The sequence below is a fragment of the Stigmatopora argus genome, chromosome 6 (genome assembly GCF_051989625.1).
Source record: "Stigmatopora argus isolate UIUO_Sarg chromosome 6, RoL_Sarg_1.0, whole genome shotgun sequence".
NCBI lineage: Eukaryota > Metazoa > Chordata > Actinopteri > Syngnathiformes > Syngnathidae > Stigmatopora > Stigmatopora argus.
Window position 1 is genome coordinate 6,469,008 of NC_135392.1, and position 16,091 is coordinate 6,485,098.

A 16,091-nucleotide genomic window follows, 5' to 3' on the forward strand; every position below is an offset into this window, starting at 1 on the left:
GGCTACTTAAGCATGATGGAAATTGTAGTTTTTCATCAAAAAACTTATACGGATATGCGAAGGTATAATTCTGTGAATCTTATTGATGTCAACTACTTTATGACCACGAAGGATACATTTACATATTTATTTTACTTAAATTCGAAAAGGCTCGTTGGAGAATTATTCATGTTAGTATGTTATTACCTGCTAGACTAAACTATGTCATACAACTATTTATGACACGTGTTAAAGATATTAGAAAGAGACGAGAATGACAAAGGATAGGCATAAACGTGCCTTTATTGAAAACAAAGAAATATGAAAAAGTTTGTCATTATTTGAAAAGTTCTTGCCCACTGACTGAGCTACAATGCACGAGTGCACATTTGGACCAACAAGAACCCAGAACATCTCCACTCCTCAAACATGGGGTGCCTTTTCCCCTCAGAAGCTTAAAACCTGCATAACTACTCCCGAATGGATAAACTGGCAGTAAATTCAGCATTTGTTCCCAAACACCGTTTTTTTGTTTGTTTTTGTTTAAGTGGGACTACCCTTAAAATACTATCCCAACAGATTGATGCACATGTTGACGATACTACAAACCTTTGTAAATACTATTATATTTGCATTGTACATTTGTAGAACTACTAGCCCCACATGGACAGTTTTCATGAGTGACAAGCACCAAATATAACCCTTTACCGCACTTCCCTTGAAATAAATAGAAGACGTACAGCGACAGACTTGTGAATTTGGTTCATCCAGAGAAACAAGATCTCCGACAGTCAGTGTATTCATTCCAATTGCATGTGAGCTGAAAGCAACAGCTCCCATAATTATTTAATCGTATTTGAAGATCAAAAACACTTTGTTAGTCCCATTAATGCCCAACGTCATCTTAAAATGTTTTAAAGGTTGGATGTACCGTAACAAGGACGGTGAGTGGGGATTAAATTTTAGGGAAAAAAATGCACTCACTTATAGTTAGTTCTTTTAAATCCTGTCTGTGATGCAGTAAAGGGTTAGGCATCCATGTGTTCAAGAAACAAAATGTCACTTATGAAATATTCCCTTCCAGTACACGATCTTGTTGTTATAAATTGGACGAAAGGTGAAATCAGTTCTTCAGAATGACTGGAGGACAGCGTGGTCGTCTTCTTGCTCTCTTTGGGCTCTCCTTTTGCGTTAGTATGAAGGCAGTCATTTATTGTGATGCCTCTGTTTCCTCACTCGGCTGAACTGCTGCGTTTTCTGCTGTCTTTGAAGCCTGAGGAAAGTGACGGCAAAGAAGTGGATGAAAAAAAAATATGACAGTGCTTGAAAAAAAACATGTCTGAGAGACAAAATGGGTCTGCTGCCACGATTTCTGTTCAAAAAGTACCTTCTTTTTCTTTTTCTTTTGTGTTTTCCTACTTGCAGAGCTCTGTAGTAAAGTCTAAAAAGAAAAAAAAGAGAGACGAGTGTTAGGATCAAACATTACAGTGTATCGTCTAAAGCAGGCTACATGCATAATGTCAATTAGAGTATTTTTCCAAAGTCAAGGAGATCTTCTATTTGTTAAATCAGGCGCCGGGTCAAGAGTTTTAAAATCGTTACGCAGTGTGTGTAGCCCACTTAACAAGACCCAACCAGCTCACACATACCCTTAGCTCTTCGTCCTGGATTTCATGCTCTGACTTGTAAAGCTCCGGTTCAAAGGGTCCGCCGGTGATCCTGTGAGGGCCGTTGGCCATCAGCAGCACTGTGAACTTAAATTGGGCTACAAACTCTCCTGAAAGTAAGAGTTCAGTAAAAAGAAAGAAAAAAAAATCAATCAAATACTGAAGAGTTAAAACGTTTAAGTGGGGGAAATAATTACCCTCTTTCTCATGTAGGACGCTAAAGGGCTGCAGCAACTCATGCTTGGCACATTCAACAACTCCCAGCCGGGCTTTGGCTTCATCTTCAAAGGCTCTAAATGGGGCAATACAGGACAAGGACATCTAGTACTGAATTCTATCTTGGAGTTATAGCAGTTGTTAGTAGCTATTTAAAACAATATATATTTTTGTTTACCTGAGAGTGAAGGGCATAGCATCAAAACGCCGTTCCACCTCACTGAAGAATGTACGTGAAGTCTTCATCTTCAGGCCATACTGCTTACTGGCATCCCGCTTATAAATGGTGGTCCTCAACCCTCCATCTCGGGCCTGGCAGTAGATTTGGTGGACATTTGTATGATCATTAACATAATAATTTTATGTTACCGCTAAAGTATAATATGGTGGATGATTGTTATTGTTGTTAGTATTAAGTCACTGACCTTTCCTTCTCCAGTGCTGATTAAGACATCCACAGCGTATACTTCATGGACCTCAAAGTCTGCCTTCTCGTGATCCTTTCTGGCATTAGCAAAATAGTCAAAAGTGAGCAACGGCATTCAAACACTTTGCTTTTTCCTAAAATGTTGAAATGGCCTTTTGTGTTTTTTTATGTGTAGCACACTGTTACTTCCCAGACCAAAAAAAATGAATCTCATTAAAAATGCAATTGGATTCAATAGAAAAAAAAACCTTTGTTGGTCTGATGGGTTCTGAATGATGGTCTTCTCTCCATCAATAACATGCTGTTTTAACTGATGAGACAGCATACCTTTAAAACAAAGGAGAGAATTTACATATAATGTACACCTCTACTTACTTTTAATAAGATGATTTTAATGGAAAATTGACAATTTAACACCATTAAATGAACAAAAACATTTATATTGGGATTAATATGGAAAAATAAGATATGTGCCTCATTATTGTCATTGAAGTAGCCTGCACACATAACCGAAAACATCCACGAACAGATAAATGTGTTTTCAAGAGTATGATTTGAGACACATCTTGGAAATTGATAGTGAATTGGGATTGCTAAATCTGCTTGACCTGGTAAATGATTAAAGTGGCTGTCATCGATTTTGGTGATAGATTACTGAAATTGCTTGGAACACAACTTGCTGCAAAAATATTATTAGAAAATACAGATACAGTATAACAGGGATTTATCATTCTTCCAAAAAAAAAGTACTTACCCTCAATGGGTGAGCATTTGAATGACTGAGAGATTTTGCCCCAGGCCTCGGTCACTTGAGTATTCTGTAATTCGTACAAATTAAAGCATTTATTATCTGATTATGTCCACTTCTCAATTTCATTGATTCCACATTACTCTGCATCAAGTATACCTGGTTGCCAGGTTTGACAAGGCGAAGAGCGGCTTCGGTGCACAGATGGGCCGCTTTGATGACGTCAGCTTTGCGGCCTGTGATGGGTTTCTCCTGCAGCAAAGTCAGTAAATTTAAGTCATGTTCCCCAAAGATGAGGCCAAATAATACAACTGTACTGTGCTTCGGCAGTTTACGGTCTTCACCTTCGACGCTCCCACTACAAAGCTGTGAGCAACATTGGCAATGAAGCCGTCTACATGAACGCCGAGGTCACTGGAAAGACAGAAAATACATTTTACTGACATGTAAAGCACGACTGGATTCAGCCAAGAGTGCATCAGAAGGCATGAGCAGAATTCAAATGAATTAGCATATTCAAAGAAGGAAGAACGTCCAAGGAGCCTACATTTTGACCAAATCTCCATCTCTCAGATCGTAGTCAGGATCACTCTTCAGGGGGGAGAAGTGACAAACACAGTTATTGACGGAGACGCTGGTCGGAAAGGCAATACCTAAAAAGGAAAAAGAAAAAAGAAAACTGTGTATAGCCTATCTAGACTTTTCTAACAACAAAATGTATTAGCAGCTACTAAGAATGACACATTGTAACAAGCTTTGATTAAATTCATTTTCGGTGACGTTTATCCTCATCTCAAGTCCCCTTATTTTGGGCTCAGCTCACAGCAAGGAAGTGTAAAATCCCGGCTCTTGGCGAAACTCATTTTTTGAGCCCTAAATGGAGCCCTTCAGAGAAACTGGGTGGCGCTGAGTAAATTCATTTATAGCTATTGACCACTAGATTAGGTGTGCCGAACGCAGCTCACTCTGTTTTAAGATGGAAGTTGCAATGGCCTTGTAAACAGCGAAACAGTCGTTGCTCACGAAAATGGATCCGGGATCAAACACTGCAGTATACATAGTATATAAACCTTACCTTTCTTCATGTCCTTCTCTTTCTTGAAGACCTTCCCAGTTTCAGCCATAATGTAGGTGTCACCTTTCTCACACAGGCTGAGGACAGACACCCCAGGCTTGGCTGTTTCCAGAACCAGACGCAAAGCCTCTGAGGGGGAAGAACAAGTGAAGAAGAAGACCATGAAAATAAAGAAAGAATACAAATGTTAAAAAAAAAGATCTGCACCTCTGCAATCTGATAATATAAAGTCACTTTAAACATGATGACAACCACTTCTGATTTAGTTTAAGTGGATTTTCTTTAAAATTCTGTATCAAATCAATACTACCTTAACTGAGCACCTGAACTGAGTTTATAAAACGTGCGTATAATGGTGCATTCATAACTTGATTGTAATTTTGAACAACTTTTATCATGCATCTAAAAATATAAACATATAAATAACTAAAAGTTATTAATACATTGTTGGTGAATAAAAAATAAATAAATCATGTTCTAGTACATTTGGGTTTAACATAAAACCGCTTTTTCTCCATTGCTAGTTTGCCTCCAAACAAGCGTTCGAGTTTGGAAGAACCTTGCTTGCACCTGCTAGCTGCTAGTTAGCATGCTAGGGAGCTAGCTGGGTCAGAATACGCGTGCCTCCCGTGTAAACCACATGGCTGTACTTGTACAGGCCCCCACGAGTAGCACCCACGGCGGCCACTCACGGTTGGCTATGTCGCCCCCCATCTTATACTTGGTGACCACTAGGTCTTCGGCAATGGTCTGCTCCTGCTCGTCGTCGGACATCTCGACGGATATGCAGTTACTTGTCGGGCAAAAAGTGCCACTAATGGCGCGGCTCCGGTCCGGGTGGGTGTCGACGACCAAACTCCTCTGAGAGCTTCCTCAGCCGGGTTGCCGCTGAGCCACACCGAACCCCGCCAGCTCGCCAGGCCGGCCCCCTTTGCCCCGCCCACTGAGGAAATGATGGTTCTCTGTCACGATGACGCCATGGACCCGCCAAAATGTGGGCGATAGACATCCATACGATACGCAGGGAGGTTGCTAGAAAGCGTCAGCGCGCCGGCCATATTGTATGTGGCACAGGCGAGCACTTTGAACTAGCAAAACCATCATTTGACAACCTGAATGTCAATATATAGCTCATGAAATGGTATTACTTTACTCACAGCAGTCTATCATCTTCATTTCAAGCTATATTTTTTCTTGACTTCACCACATGCAGTATAAGATAAGGCATTATTATTTTTTCCTGCTCAATTTTCCATTCCACTCCTCTAGAATGACTCCCAATCCCATCAATGGATTTTTAGATGATGGTGTTTTATGCCATTTTAACATCTAAGTGACACCATAAACTGTTTTACCGTCAAATAATAAAGCTAGGAATATAGAGGATGTAGCCAAAATCAATTTCAAATAAAAGTATAAAATCTGGGCAACCTCCTTAATACCAGTAACCTTTTAAAGTGGATTAAAGTAAAACAAAACCATTAAATTCATTAGTCACATCATGCCTATTTTGGATGAATAAACCCAAATATTTTTCAAAAATGACGGCTTTTAATAAGAACTAGTGCAAAGAAACATTTGTTCTACATCAATGTCTGTTAAATAATATTTTTTTAAAAAATGGCAGATTGGATCTTTGACTCTCAAATATCAAATTTTGGCCCTTGGTGTCTAACAAATTCATTTATTCGTTCGTTTTCTTAACCGCTTTATTCTCAGTAGGGTTACAAGGGGTGTTGGAGCCTATCCCAGCTGACTTCGGGCTAGTGGCAGGGGACACCCTGAATTGGTGGCCAACCAATCGCAGGGCACAAGGAGACAAACAACCATTCACACTCACAGTCATACCTAGGGGCAATTTAGAGCGTCCAATCAGCCTACTGTGCATGTCTTTGGAATGTGGGAGGAAACCGGAATACCCGGAGAAAACCCACGCAGGCCCAGGGAGAACATGCAAACTCCACACAGGTGGACCGACCTGGATTTGAACCCAGAAGTGTGAGGCCGACGCACTAACCACTCAAGCCACCGGGCTGCTATAACTAGTAGATTAGATAGGTTATTTCACCTCACATCTGTATCACTAATCCACAAAACATAAAAACACATTCACTTGAACATAAACGTAAACGGCTGCTGGCATGCAGGTGCACTACTATTTCCCGACCAGGTCCGGGTTTTCCCCACCTCAAGCACAAAGTCCACTGGGATATCCTCCAACTCACATGCAACGGTTTCAAAGATAAGCCATATAGCAAATGAATAGTCCCTCAATTATGAACTCAGTACAGAACCATCTGAATTTCCACTCCAAAATATATATTGAACAACTTACTAGCTGAAATGAACTATTTATTTAAAAACTACAGCTGCAGAGCAGAAGGCTAAAACCATAATTTAAACTAATTCTTCCATATTCTCAACCGCTCTGATGTGGTCAAACACTACGTAAAGTCTGGTGCCAGTGGAGAACGAACACAAAAAATTATGAGGAAAATAGAAAGTAGTAATGCGGACAAAAGCGTGAAGTTTGGTCGTTCCTTGCTGCCTTTGTTTACGGAACAGTGAAGACACCTTCCTCCGATCTGGACTGGTTGACCAACACGTCTTCATTCTTCATAGAGTTGAGTAGGTACTTGACGCCGGCCTTGACGCCCGTCTTGACACCGGCCCCGAGAGCGTAACCGGCAATTCCGGCGGCGCCGCCCGTGGCGACCATGAGGGCGTCGGTGCCCAGGTCGACGGCAGTCAGAACGGCTCGTTCTTTTGCCGTCTCGGAGCAGTTGACCGAGGCGTAATACACCGCGGTGCCCAGATTATAGAGGGTGCTGACTGCGGGGATCCACTCCATCACTCGGTACACGCGCTCCTCATTTTGGTTGATGCAACTTTTCTGTAGGCCGCGTCGAAGCCGTGGCGAGGAGGCGCTATTTCTTGAGAGCTCTGCCTCACACCGACGGATCCAGCAGTCTGTCGCTAGCGAGGGTAGGACACGACTCCCTTTCTTGAACACCGCCTGATAGCGTCCAGGGAAACCACCGCCGGCGACACCGGCACAAGCGAGCCCCAGCTTTTCGCAAGTGTCCATGGCCTCCTCCAACCCACCCTGGCTGTCCTGGACAACTACTCCAATCAGTGCGCTTCCATCGACCCGTGTCCAACCATCGCAATGTTGCCTCTTCTTACTTCGTCGCAATCCCTTTCCCACTGTGGCTAACTGCTGAATGTTGAACATGACCGCGTCTAGGCCGGCTTGATCGTTCTCCCGAGTGGATGTCGTGGCTTCAGATGTCAGATTTGTCCTCCTCTGGATCAGGTTTGCAACTTCCAGGAGGAGTTCGTCAGTATCAGCGACCCCTAACAGCTCATATAGCTTGACCACGAGAGTTTGCGCCTCCTGCGGGCAGCCTAGCGTCACCAACACTGGGACCAAAGACAGTCCCAGAAGCTCTTGAGGGAACCTGGAGGCAAAAGGGTCATCCAGACCACTGGCCGAGAGCAGCTCCCCGCAACTTATATTCCTCTCATTGGGAGGATTGGCGATCTTCCCTTGCAGCTCTGACTTCAGGAGCGATACGATGAGTTTGGCTGAATCGAGGCCATTTTCTGCAGGTGAAAACCTCGAGTCGAGATCGGACGGTAGGCTATATTGCAACTGTGTTTTAGAATGCTGCCTGTCTATCACCCCATCTGCGAGAATGCCGCTTGCTGCTGACCACGAAGAAAGTCGCACACTGCACAGAGCCTGTTCATTTAGTAAGAGCTGAATGAGGAACAGCCACTTGAACTTGGACGATATCATTCTGATTTGATGACAGAAACAAAAAGCATAGTCAACATCCTTCGAAATACACAAAGCACAAAGATAGTTGCAACAGGGGAAAAGCAGTGCATTCCACGATTCATATCAGCTTCGAACATGTTCTGTTATCATTAAAACTGTTTACATACCTCAGCTATAAGCAGATTCCACACGGTAGACTGGAATGAGAATGAAAAAAAACTGCTGCCTGTAGGATTTTTGTATTTGTTACCCAACGTGTTTGCCTCAAATTCCAAGCAGGCTTTTTCCAAGCCACCAATGGGAATCCCTTTCTTTTTAAGACATCCCAAAGCCCTCCTCTGCCTGTTCTGTTCACGCTTCCCTTTGGCCCCATCGCAAACAATGGAGCCGAGGTCTGGAATATTGATTCACGTGGTAAAAGTCCATGTGTTTCTCGGGCAGTTTTGTTTCGGCTCTCATCCCCTCACCGGGTTTTGTCTTTGACCCAAATACTTGAAAGCACTCTCCCCCTCATGCCTAGCTGATTTATTTTCCGTACTTTGAAAAGCAAGTGAGCCATATGGAGCTTAGTCCTCAAAATGGATACTCACAAAATGTCCTTGGAAGTGTCTCCGTTCTTTCGTTTACCAAATTGGTGTTGTGTTTCTGTAAAATTAGATATTTGTTAAAGAGAATGATAAAACCAGCAGAATAAAACTTGTTTAATGAATTGAAAAAAATATTTTTCCTGTTATTTCCTACTACCGTATTTTCACGACTATAAGGCGCACTTAAGTCTTAAATTTTCTCCAAAATAGACAGGGCGCCTTATAGTCCAGTGTGCTTTATATATGGAAAAAAAAATTCAAATGTCATTCATTGAGGGTGCGCCTTATAATGCAGTGCGCCTTATAGTCGTGAAAATACGGTATTTTAGTTAATTATGTGAGTATCCCAGACTGCCTGCTATTCCTCATGACATCCTTAATAACAATTATCACATGCACATATGTTCAAGTCTATAAGTGTGAATATGTGGGTAAACCTGATGTAATAATTCAATTTCAGTTCCAAACAATTTGTTATTTGTACACGGTAACACCTTGAAAAAAATCAAATAAAAAAACAAACATGAACTAAATTTACAATAAAATATTCTTTATTCTTAGGGATTAAGGTAGAAGTCATCGCAAACAGCTTGCCCACACACTCGCTTTATAAAATACTCAATTGAAAATGATCATAAATACATTACAAACATAAATACAGTACTGTACACCTTTAAGATCATTTGTTATTGGGAGACGATTGTCAAGAAAACTATAAATTTTGATGGTAGAGAAAAAAATGAGTACTTGTATCAGTATAGAAATGGCTCAGAAAGGTGCTGATAATTAAGAAATCATGGACACATGAAAACTATCAACTCTTGATGACAAACTGCACATTTATAATCGTTCGCGTAAATTAACGTCTACTAATGGCTGCCTGTAATTTTTTCAAATGTCCTTCCAATTAAGTCATAAACTTGCTTTAACAAATGATTAATTTCCGAAACAAGTATCATTATAAAATATCGCTCCGTACAAGATTAATACAAAACACGTCTACGATTGCCTATAACGAAGACGTCACAAAAACCCGCCACGTACAAAACTAGTTATGCTCTCAACACACGGAGAAAACTGACGTGGAAAGTCTAGCGTGTTCTTGGACTGAGGCTGTGCAGGTACAGTTCAAAAAGGCATTTGAAAACGGACTCACACAACAAGCGAGGAAAATAGTCTCAAGTACATACATTCGGGGGGTGGAGGGGTCTTTTTGGAAAAATACCTGACAAATTATATTTAATCTGTTTTTTTCTTCTTTTTTTTAAACCGCCTCTGAAACTTTCGTGTATTCAAGCATAAGCATATCTGGTTTGACAGTTTTAAATTGCAAAAGCTACAAAAGAAAAACAGGTCAACCACATTTTCTAAATCAACATTGCAGTAAAACATATCCTAAAATCACATGTCTCAAACCGATTCCGCCGAGGACCGCAGTGGGTCCTGATCTTTGTTCCAACCGATCCAGTGCCGACATTTTAACCAATCAGGTGTCTTCTAAAATAGGTAGCACCTGACTAATTAACTAATTACACTTGCAAAAGGTATCCTTGCTGAGTTGGAATGAAAACCTGCACCCACTGCGGCCCTTTGAGGACCGGTTTGACACCCCTGTTAAAAATACAAGTCATCGATTGGCATGCAAAGCCGTGCTCATTATTGGAAGGCTTGAATTCATTGGCTAGTACAATCAGGGTGACGTTCTAATGCAAATTCAAGTGTGCGGCTGGCGCTAGCAGACACGCACACTGCATTATGACGAGTCCTTTGCCACAAGAAATTTCAGCCAATCGTGCGACATGACCTCCAGAGACGGATCTGAATCCTTTAAGTGTGCAGTCGAGCGACAACTTCATTTTTTTCCTTCTGATCAGACGACAGTTGTTCAGTTATTGTCCCTTCTTTTTGTAGTCAATAGAAGCTTAACACATCTCAACCATAGTGCATTTTAGGGTGTTTAGAATACAACAATTGTTGACTTCTAATTATTAAAAATGTTTGTGTCATATCTACATTTAATATCAACTGTCGTGTCCACAAGGCGTAAATAACCTGGCACTTTTTTTTCTGCCTTAGGAGGTAGTATCAGAGCCGTAGAAGAAAAGGGAGTTTCCCAAACAGGTTAAAAATAACGTTGAAATAGCAATTAAATTAAAGACTATTACATAATGGGCGGAGGCTTCATTTCTCTGTTTGAACGGTGCTGAATGTTCTTTATAAACCAAACCATAATTATTGTATAAATCATTAAATTGATACGATTGTGTCTCCAAAGAATCAATGTCATATGAACAACAAATTGGTGATTCAAACATCTGGATAATTGAGAACAAAACATGAATGAACGCAAAATGTTAGATGTTGCAGCAAGTACCATTAAAAAAAAACTCATATGTATATGATCTCTCTGATTAAAATCTACAGGTTTTGTAATTACATGGATGTTGCACTCTTTCGCCCAAGAGAGACATTTAACTCTCGGGTTTTAGAGTGCATTAAATAAATATCAACCGTATTAGGCAGGCAATTTACATTTCCTGTTTTACAACAGTTTTTAAGCAGTGCCTGACCAAGCCATGCCAATCAAAATACGGCGTTGGTTCGGTACTACAAAGACTGATACGGAACGTGGTTTTGGAACAACACTACACAAAGATGTCTCGCCTGGTTGTCATGCCGCATTCCCATTCTGCGACATCAGGGCGCTCAGAAGTGGTCTCGCCAGCATGAAGCCTATCACGTCAATTTCACTTAACAGGGTTCTTTTTGTGAAAAAAACAACCTTTTTTTTTAAATCAAGCTTTTATATACTAGTCTATTCTAACTTTTCCAAAAGTTGAGTATATGGCCTCAGTTTCCATTATCTGCTCACTAAAACAAAGCTACTCTCATTTTCAGTCAAGAATCAGTCAGATCTTCCTTTTTTTTACTGCTGGCTTGTGCATTTCAATGTGAAAGTTTTTCTGTTTTTTTCCTCTCTCTGTTGCAATTTGTTTATTCAAGCTAGATCATTTGACGGTTAAGGGAGTTTCAGTCATCTGCGATCATTCATAAACTTTCCGGATTCTTTGCTCAAGAAAATATATTTGAAGGCCCATCCCTAACTGAATGGTAAATGATGAAATGTGCCAACAATGATTTCAGTGACCCTGCAGCTTACACAACTGATGTGTGTTTAGTTCAAGGCGTGGGGCGGCAATAAAAACAATGTGAGAATCAAGTCCGACCTGGTTTGTTAACTTAAATATTTTAACAATGGCACTCCTCTAGCTAGTTGACATGAATACAAACAGTGCTTTCAAAGAAGGCAGCTGAATTAGTCTGCAGGTAAAGACAATTAAACTATTGCCATTTAAATATGAGCCGAGGGGTTTTCCGAGACCCCGATCCTTTCTTTCATCTTACTCTTGTTTGGCAGCTGTAGGTAGAATAGCGTCTGATTTCTTTTCACTAACTACAATTTCTTTTTCCTGTGAAAAATCATTGCTCTTTTCTTTCGGAGAATCATCATCCTTAGACCTTAACGACTCATAGGTGTAGCCGAGAGGGGCCGGAGGCTGGTAGCGGTATTTGTAGCCAAAGGCACGGAGGTGATAGGCGTAGTACTCCAGTAAATACATGTTGCTGTCGTGCACATAGTGGAAGGACACGGACATGTCCGAGCAACAGTTTGGACCCTGGGGAGAAACAAATGATCAGGGGGCAGGTACACAACAATGCACAGAATCCAAAACATCATCTGAACTTCTTACCATGAAATGACCATTGCCTGATTAATCACTCGAACAAGATATTTTTCCGTCAAGATCAAAATAGAGCGACCCGGCGGTTGAGTGGTTAGCGTGTCGGCCTCACAGTGGGGGACCTGGGTTCAAATCCAGGTCGGTCCACCTGTGTGGAGTTTGCATGTTCTCTGCGGGCCTGCGTGGGTTTTCTCCGGGTACTCTGTTTTTCTCCCACATTCCAAAGACATGCATGGTAGGCTGATTGGACGCTCTAAATTGCCTCTAGGTACGAGTGTGAGTGTGAATGGTTGTTTGTCTTCTTGTGCCCTGCGATTGGTTGGCCACCAATTCAGGGTGTCCCCTGCCTCTGGCCCGAAGTGAGCTGGGATGTTAATTAGCAGCGCCCTGCAGTAAATAGCATGATTTATTTTCTATTTCTTCACTCTCAAAGTTTTGTAAACACTGGTTAAGACATTAAGTCTGTTTGCTAGTCATACCCACATCACAAAGAACTAACTTAGTTTTCCATGGTACTTTATGACCTCATGGTGCTAATACGCAAAATAAGGTTACGTAAGCGCCAGTTGAAAGACAAAGATCTTGTCCTAAAAACAGATTTAGAGCATTTTTCGGGGGTATAAAATCAGATAGGACACATTTTATCTCCAATCAATTCAAGTGGTGAGCTGGTTATTGTCAAGAAACAATCCTTTACTTGCCTGTGAAATGGGGTAGTAGCAATAACTCCAATACCAGAAGCTCTTGGGAAAAACTGAAGTGAGATGCTGCTCAGGTATGAAGGGATGAAATGTCTCCCTTTGGACAGTGTCTCTGGAGTCTCCTGCCAGCACTCCAATTTTCTCCAGGCACTGGCCAATTGCAAGGTCCTCCACAGAACTGGTGTGAGTACACACTTTGTTTTTAAACGCTTCCACATATCGTCGCAGAGCCTCTTTACTCAGGACGTAGCCCGCCCCGCCGCTCATGTAGCCCTGCTTAGCGTAGGGCTTAAATCTTCGACCAAAATATATGGGTTCTTCCGGGGTGTGGTTAGTAAGGACCCAACGCAGGTTGTCCACCATGACATAAGTGTCGTCATCCGCCTTGAGGAACCAGTCGGCTTCATTGCCGTGATGCTCGTAGACGTATTGGAAAGCCCGGATGGTTTTCCAGTAAAGTTGATCGCGGCCCTCTTTTGTACCCAATCCCACGGTTGGGAAGTGCGGATCGTCGACAGAGCTCATAAAGATGACAATGTTGCAGTGCCGACTCCATGTGTCCTTTACCATGCGAGCCTTGGTCTTCAAGTTATTGGGCCCGGTCATCACCCAGCAAAGAACACGTACTTTTTTGTAAAGTTCATCTGCCATTCTGCTGTCCTCACCTGAAAAATAATAAATAATTGTATTTGTTAGGGTTGGGATTTTTGGGTTTCGGCTAGTTTGGAAGCAATGTGGATTCATATGAAATGGAAAAAAATATATTTTCTTTTAAGTTTGATAAATGTAGCAAAAAACATTAAATTAAATAATACCCCTTTTTGATTTTAATAAAGATATTGCTATGAAAACTTCTTGCTTGTCGAGTCGGTCAAGTTTCTCTAGAGACCGCAATACTACGCAGTCATGCTTGATTTCAACTGTTTTCATGGTGAACCTCAGCTGGCATTCCTTTCAATTGTATAAAAATGGGCTGGCTGATTTTCTTTTTCAGTTCAGAATATATGTTGCACTATTTCTGGCCTGAGCCTGGCATGCGCTTTGAATTTCTTTTCCATTTCTATCAGAGCTGTGATCAGAATTTGTACTTCAAATTTCCCCCATCTCCATTTCTCTAGTTTTTTTTACATCAGATGTCAGTGTACAACATCACAGTCAAGCTCGAAGCCTGAAAACTTAAACACAAGCAGTTTAACAGTTTCAAGTTATCCTGTGGATGGGAAGATTATTGGACTGCGGTTCTCCAAGTTAATCTTGTAGACAGCAGATCCGTAAGACTTTGCAACCCGGTGAGCTGGGTCATGGAACGTATTTAACTCCTAAATTAAGGACCACCTTGGCTCAATTTGACATGATGGAAAAGGGTGCAGGATGTTTGGTTTGGTTTATAAAAAAATAATAATAATAATTTTAAAAAAAGTTAATAATAACACAATCAAATCCACAATCTCAAATTGAAAAAATAGGACTATGAATAAAATATTAAGTTTCCCACAGCTACCCTTCAGATTATTTCTTTGGGTGCTCTCTAATCATTGAAAGAACAAATGACTACTTTTAATTCAATTTGATGTTCCAAGTCAAAGCAGAAGGGAAAACCCCAGCCACATGATTCGATGTCTATCATCATAAATTGGCATTTAAACAGGTTATTGAATCCTCAACCTGGCCACAATCATTTTTACAGTGTTACTATCCTATACCTTTGTGTCTACCGCTTAGAAATATTGCTGTCCAAAAGATACCAACAACTCAAAGGCATAGGGTTTATCTCGACCACGACTTGTCGAAAATCAGGGTGTTCCATCAAACCACACTCCAAAAGGCATTCCCACTAGAGCAGGGGTAGGAAACCTATGGCTCGGGAGCCCCATATGGCTCTTTTGATGGGTGCATATGGCTCTCCACTAACCAGTGAGGTAAACTATGGAAACTGCTGGCAAGAAAGCGCAGGAATAGGAGCATTACGTTGGTATTATGGCATTGACATTACCCCCAGCGCCTTATAATCATTTTTTTTCATTACACTCTTTTGCATCGATTTTCTCATTGATACTCATTGATTAGCAACAACATAACAATGTTGTCAAAATAATTCAAAGACTTTTTGTACTTTAAAAGTGGTGAAGTGACTAAAAAGGCACACATTTTCATGTATGTTGACTTTTAAATTCGGAGTATGGCTCTCAAGGATTAACATTTAAAAAATATGAATTGTTTATGGCTCTTGCCATCAAAAAGGTTCCCGACCCCTGCACTAGAGCATTAATTTGATCTTGTACCCTACACACATCTGATTATCCTGTTAATTTGGAAAAAAAAACATTTACCTGTATGGTGAGGGTGTTTGAGATTAAAGAGAGCAAATCGCTCCTTCTTCCACCTCTGTTCATCCTGGTCATCGTGGAGGTCGTCCAATTTTCGGATCGGCTGCAGGGAAAACGTCTCGGCGTAGCCTACTTCACGTATAAACAGGTAAAGCATGCCGAATCCCACCAGGAAACCCACACACAGGGAGAATTTGGACGCCAGGGATTTCATACTGGGAGTGGGACTGGTGTGTCACCGTCAGCCGAGAACTCGAGAGAAAGAACAAAGGTGAGTGTCAAGTCCCAGTTTAGAAAGGAGTGGTTTATAGTACTTACTGGGTAGGCGTATCGTGGACAACATGACATCCGTATCCTTTAAAACCGTGGAATATTCCGGTTACCCGACCAGAGGAGCTGGCATCCCACGCAAAACGGGCTGGTTTGGTTAAAGATCGGTGCGTTGATGCCACGAGACAGAAACCGCTGGGATAAAGGAATACCAGCTAATTATTTCGAAGAAACCACGCTGAAGAACTGAAACGGAAAACGGGGTTAATTGAGTAGTTGGATGTTAGCTAACGGCTAGCCGTGAAAGCCACTGAAGTTTATACGAACGTGGCAGACTCGGTGGATGTCGATCTCATTGTGTTAAAAAAAGCTGCGCTAATGTTTGGCTAAGAACGAATACGGAAGTGAAACAAATCAAGTGGCAAATAGCTGATGAAAGTAGAGGGTAGTACTACCAGTTGTCAGAGAAAATATTTCCGCTATTCCGTGACGTCATTCGCCCCGCCCCCCTGAGGACCACCTTGACAAGTGGGATGTCATCTTTTTTTGATCAACAAAACATATTGA

The 16,091-nt window shown here is 41.4% G+C and overlaps 3 protein-coding genes across 4 annotated transcripts; all 3 read right to left on the minus strand.

Annotated features, from left to right (window-relative positions):
- Positions 1–264: 264 nt before the first annotated feature.
- Positions 265–5,052, minus strand: LOC144076200 (proliferation-associated protein 2G4-like). Its single transcript, XM_077603863.1, has 13 exons — positions 4,805–5,052; positions 4,113–4,241; positions 3,585–3,690; positions 3,382–3,451; positions 3,197–3,289; positions 3,044–3,107; positions 2,538–2,616; positions 2,288–2,366; positions 2,041–2,174; positions 1,844–1,938; positions 1,629–1,756; positions 1,367–1,420; positions 265–1,252 (listed from the first exon to the last, which is right to left on the minus strand). Exons 1-13 carry the CDS (start codon positions 4,884–4,886, stop codon positions 1,190–1,192), a joined length of 1,176 nt encoding a protein of 391 aa, XP_077459989.1. The 5' UTR covers positions 4,887–5,052; the 3' UTR covers positions 265–1,189.
- Positions 5,053–5,730: 678 nt separating this feature from the next.
- apof (apolipoprotein F) lies at positions 5,731–8,665 on the minus strand. Of its 2 annotated transcripts, none has more exons than XM_077602668.1 (2): positions 8,487–8,665; positions 5,731–7,915 (listed from the first exon to the last, which is right to left on the minus strand). In XM_077602668.1, exon 2 carries the CDS (start codon positions 7,912–7,914, stop codon positions 6,667–6,669), a length of 1,248 nt encoding a protein of 415 aa, XP_077458794.1. In that variant the 5' UTR covers position 7,915; positions 8,487–8,665; the 3' UTR covers positions 5,731–6,666. The 2 variants fall into 2 exon arrangements, with proteins under 2 accessions (XP_077458794.1, XP_077458793.1); XM_077602667.1 differs by lacking the exon at positions 8,487–8,665 and adding an exon at positions 8,064–8,446.
- Positions 8,666–9,016: 351 nt separating this feature from the next.
- On the minus strand, positions 9,017–16,019 carry c1galt1lb (core 1 synthase, glycoprotein-N-acetylgalactosamine 3-beta-galactosyltransferase 1, like b). Its single transcript, XM_077602669.1, has 4 exons — positions 15,573–16,019; positions 15,258–15,506; positions 12,928–13,592; positions 9,017–12,160 (listed from the first exon to the last, which is right to left on the minus strand). The coding sequence occupies exons 2-4, from the start codon at positions 15,466–15,468 to the stop codon at positions 11,885–11,887; spliced, it is 1,152 nt and encodes a 383-aa protein (XP_077458795.1). The 5' UTR covers positions 15,469–15,506; positions 15,573–16,019; the 3' UTR covers positions 9,017–11,884.
- Positions 16,020–16,091: the final 72 nt, after the last annotated feature.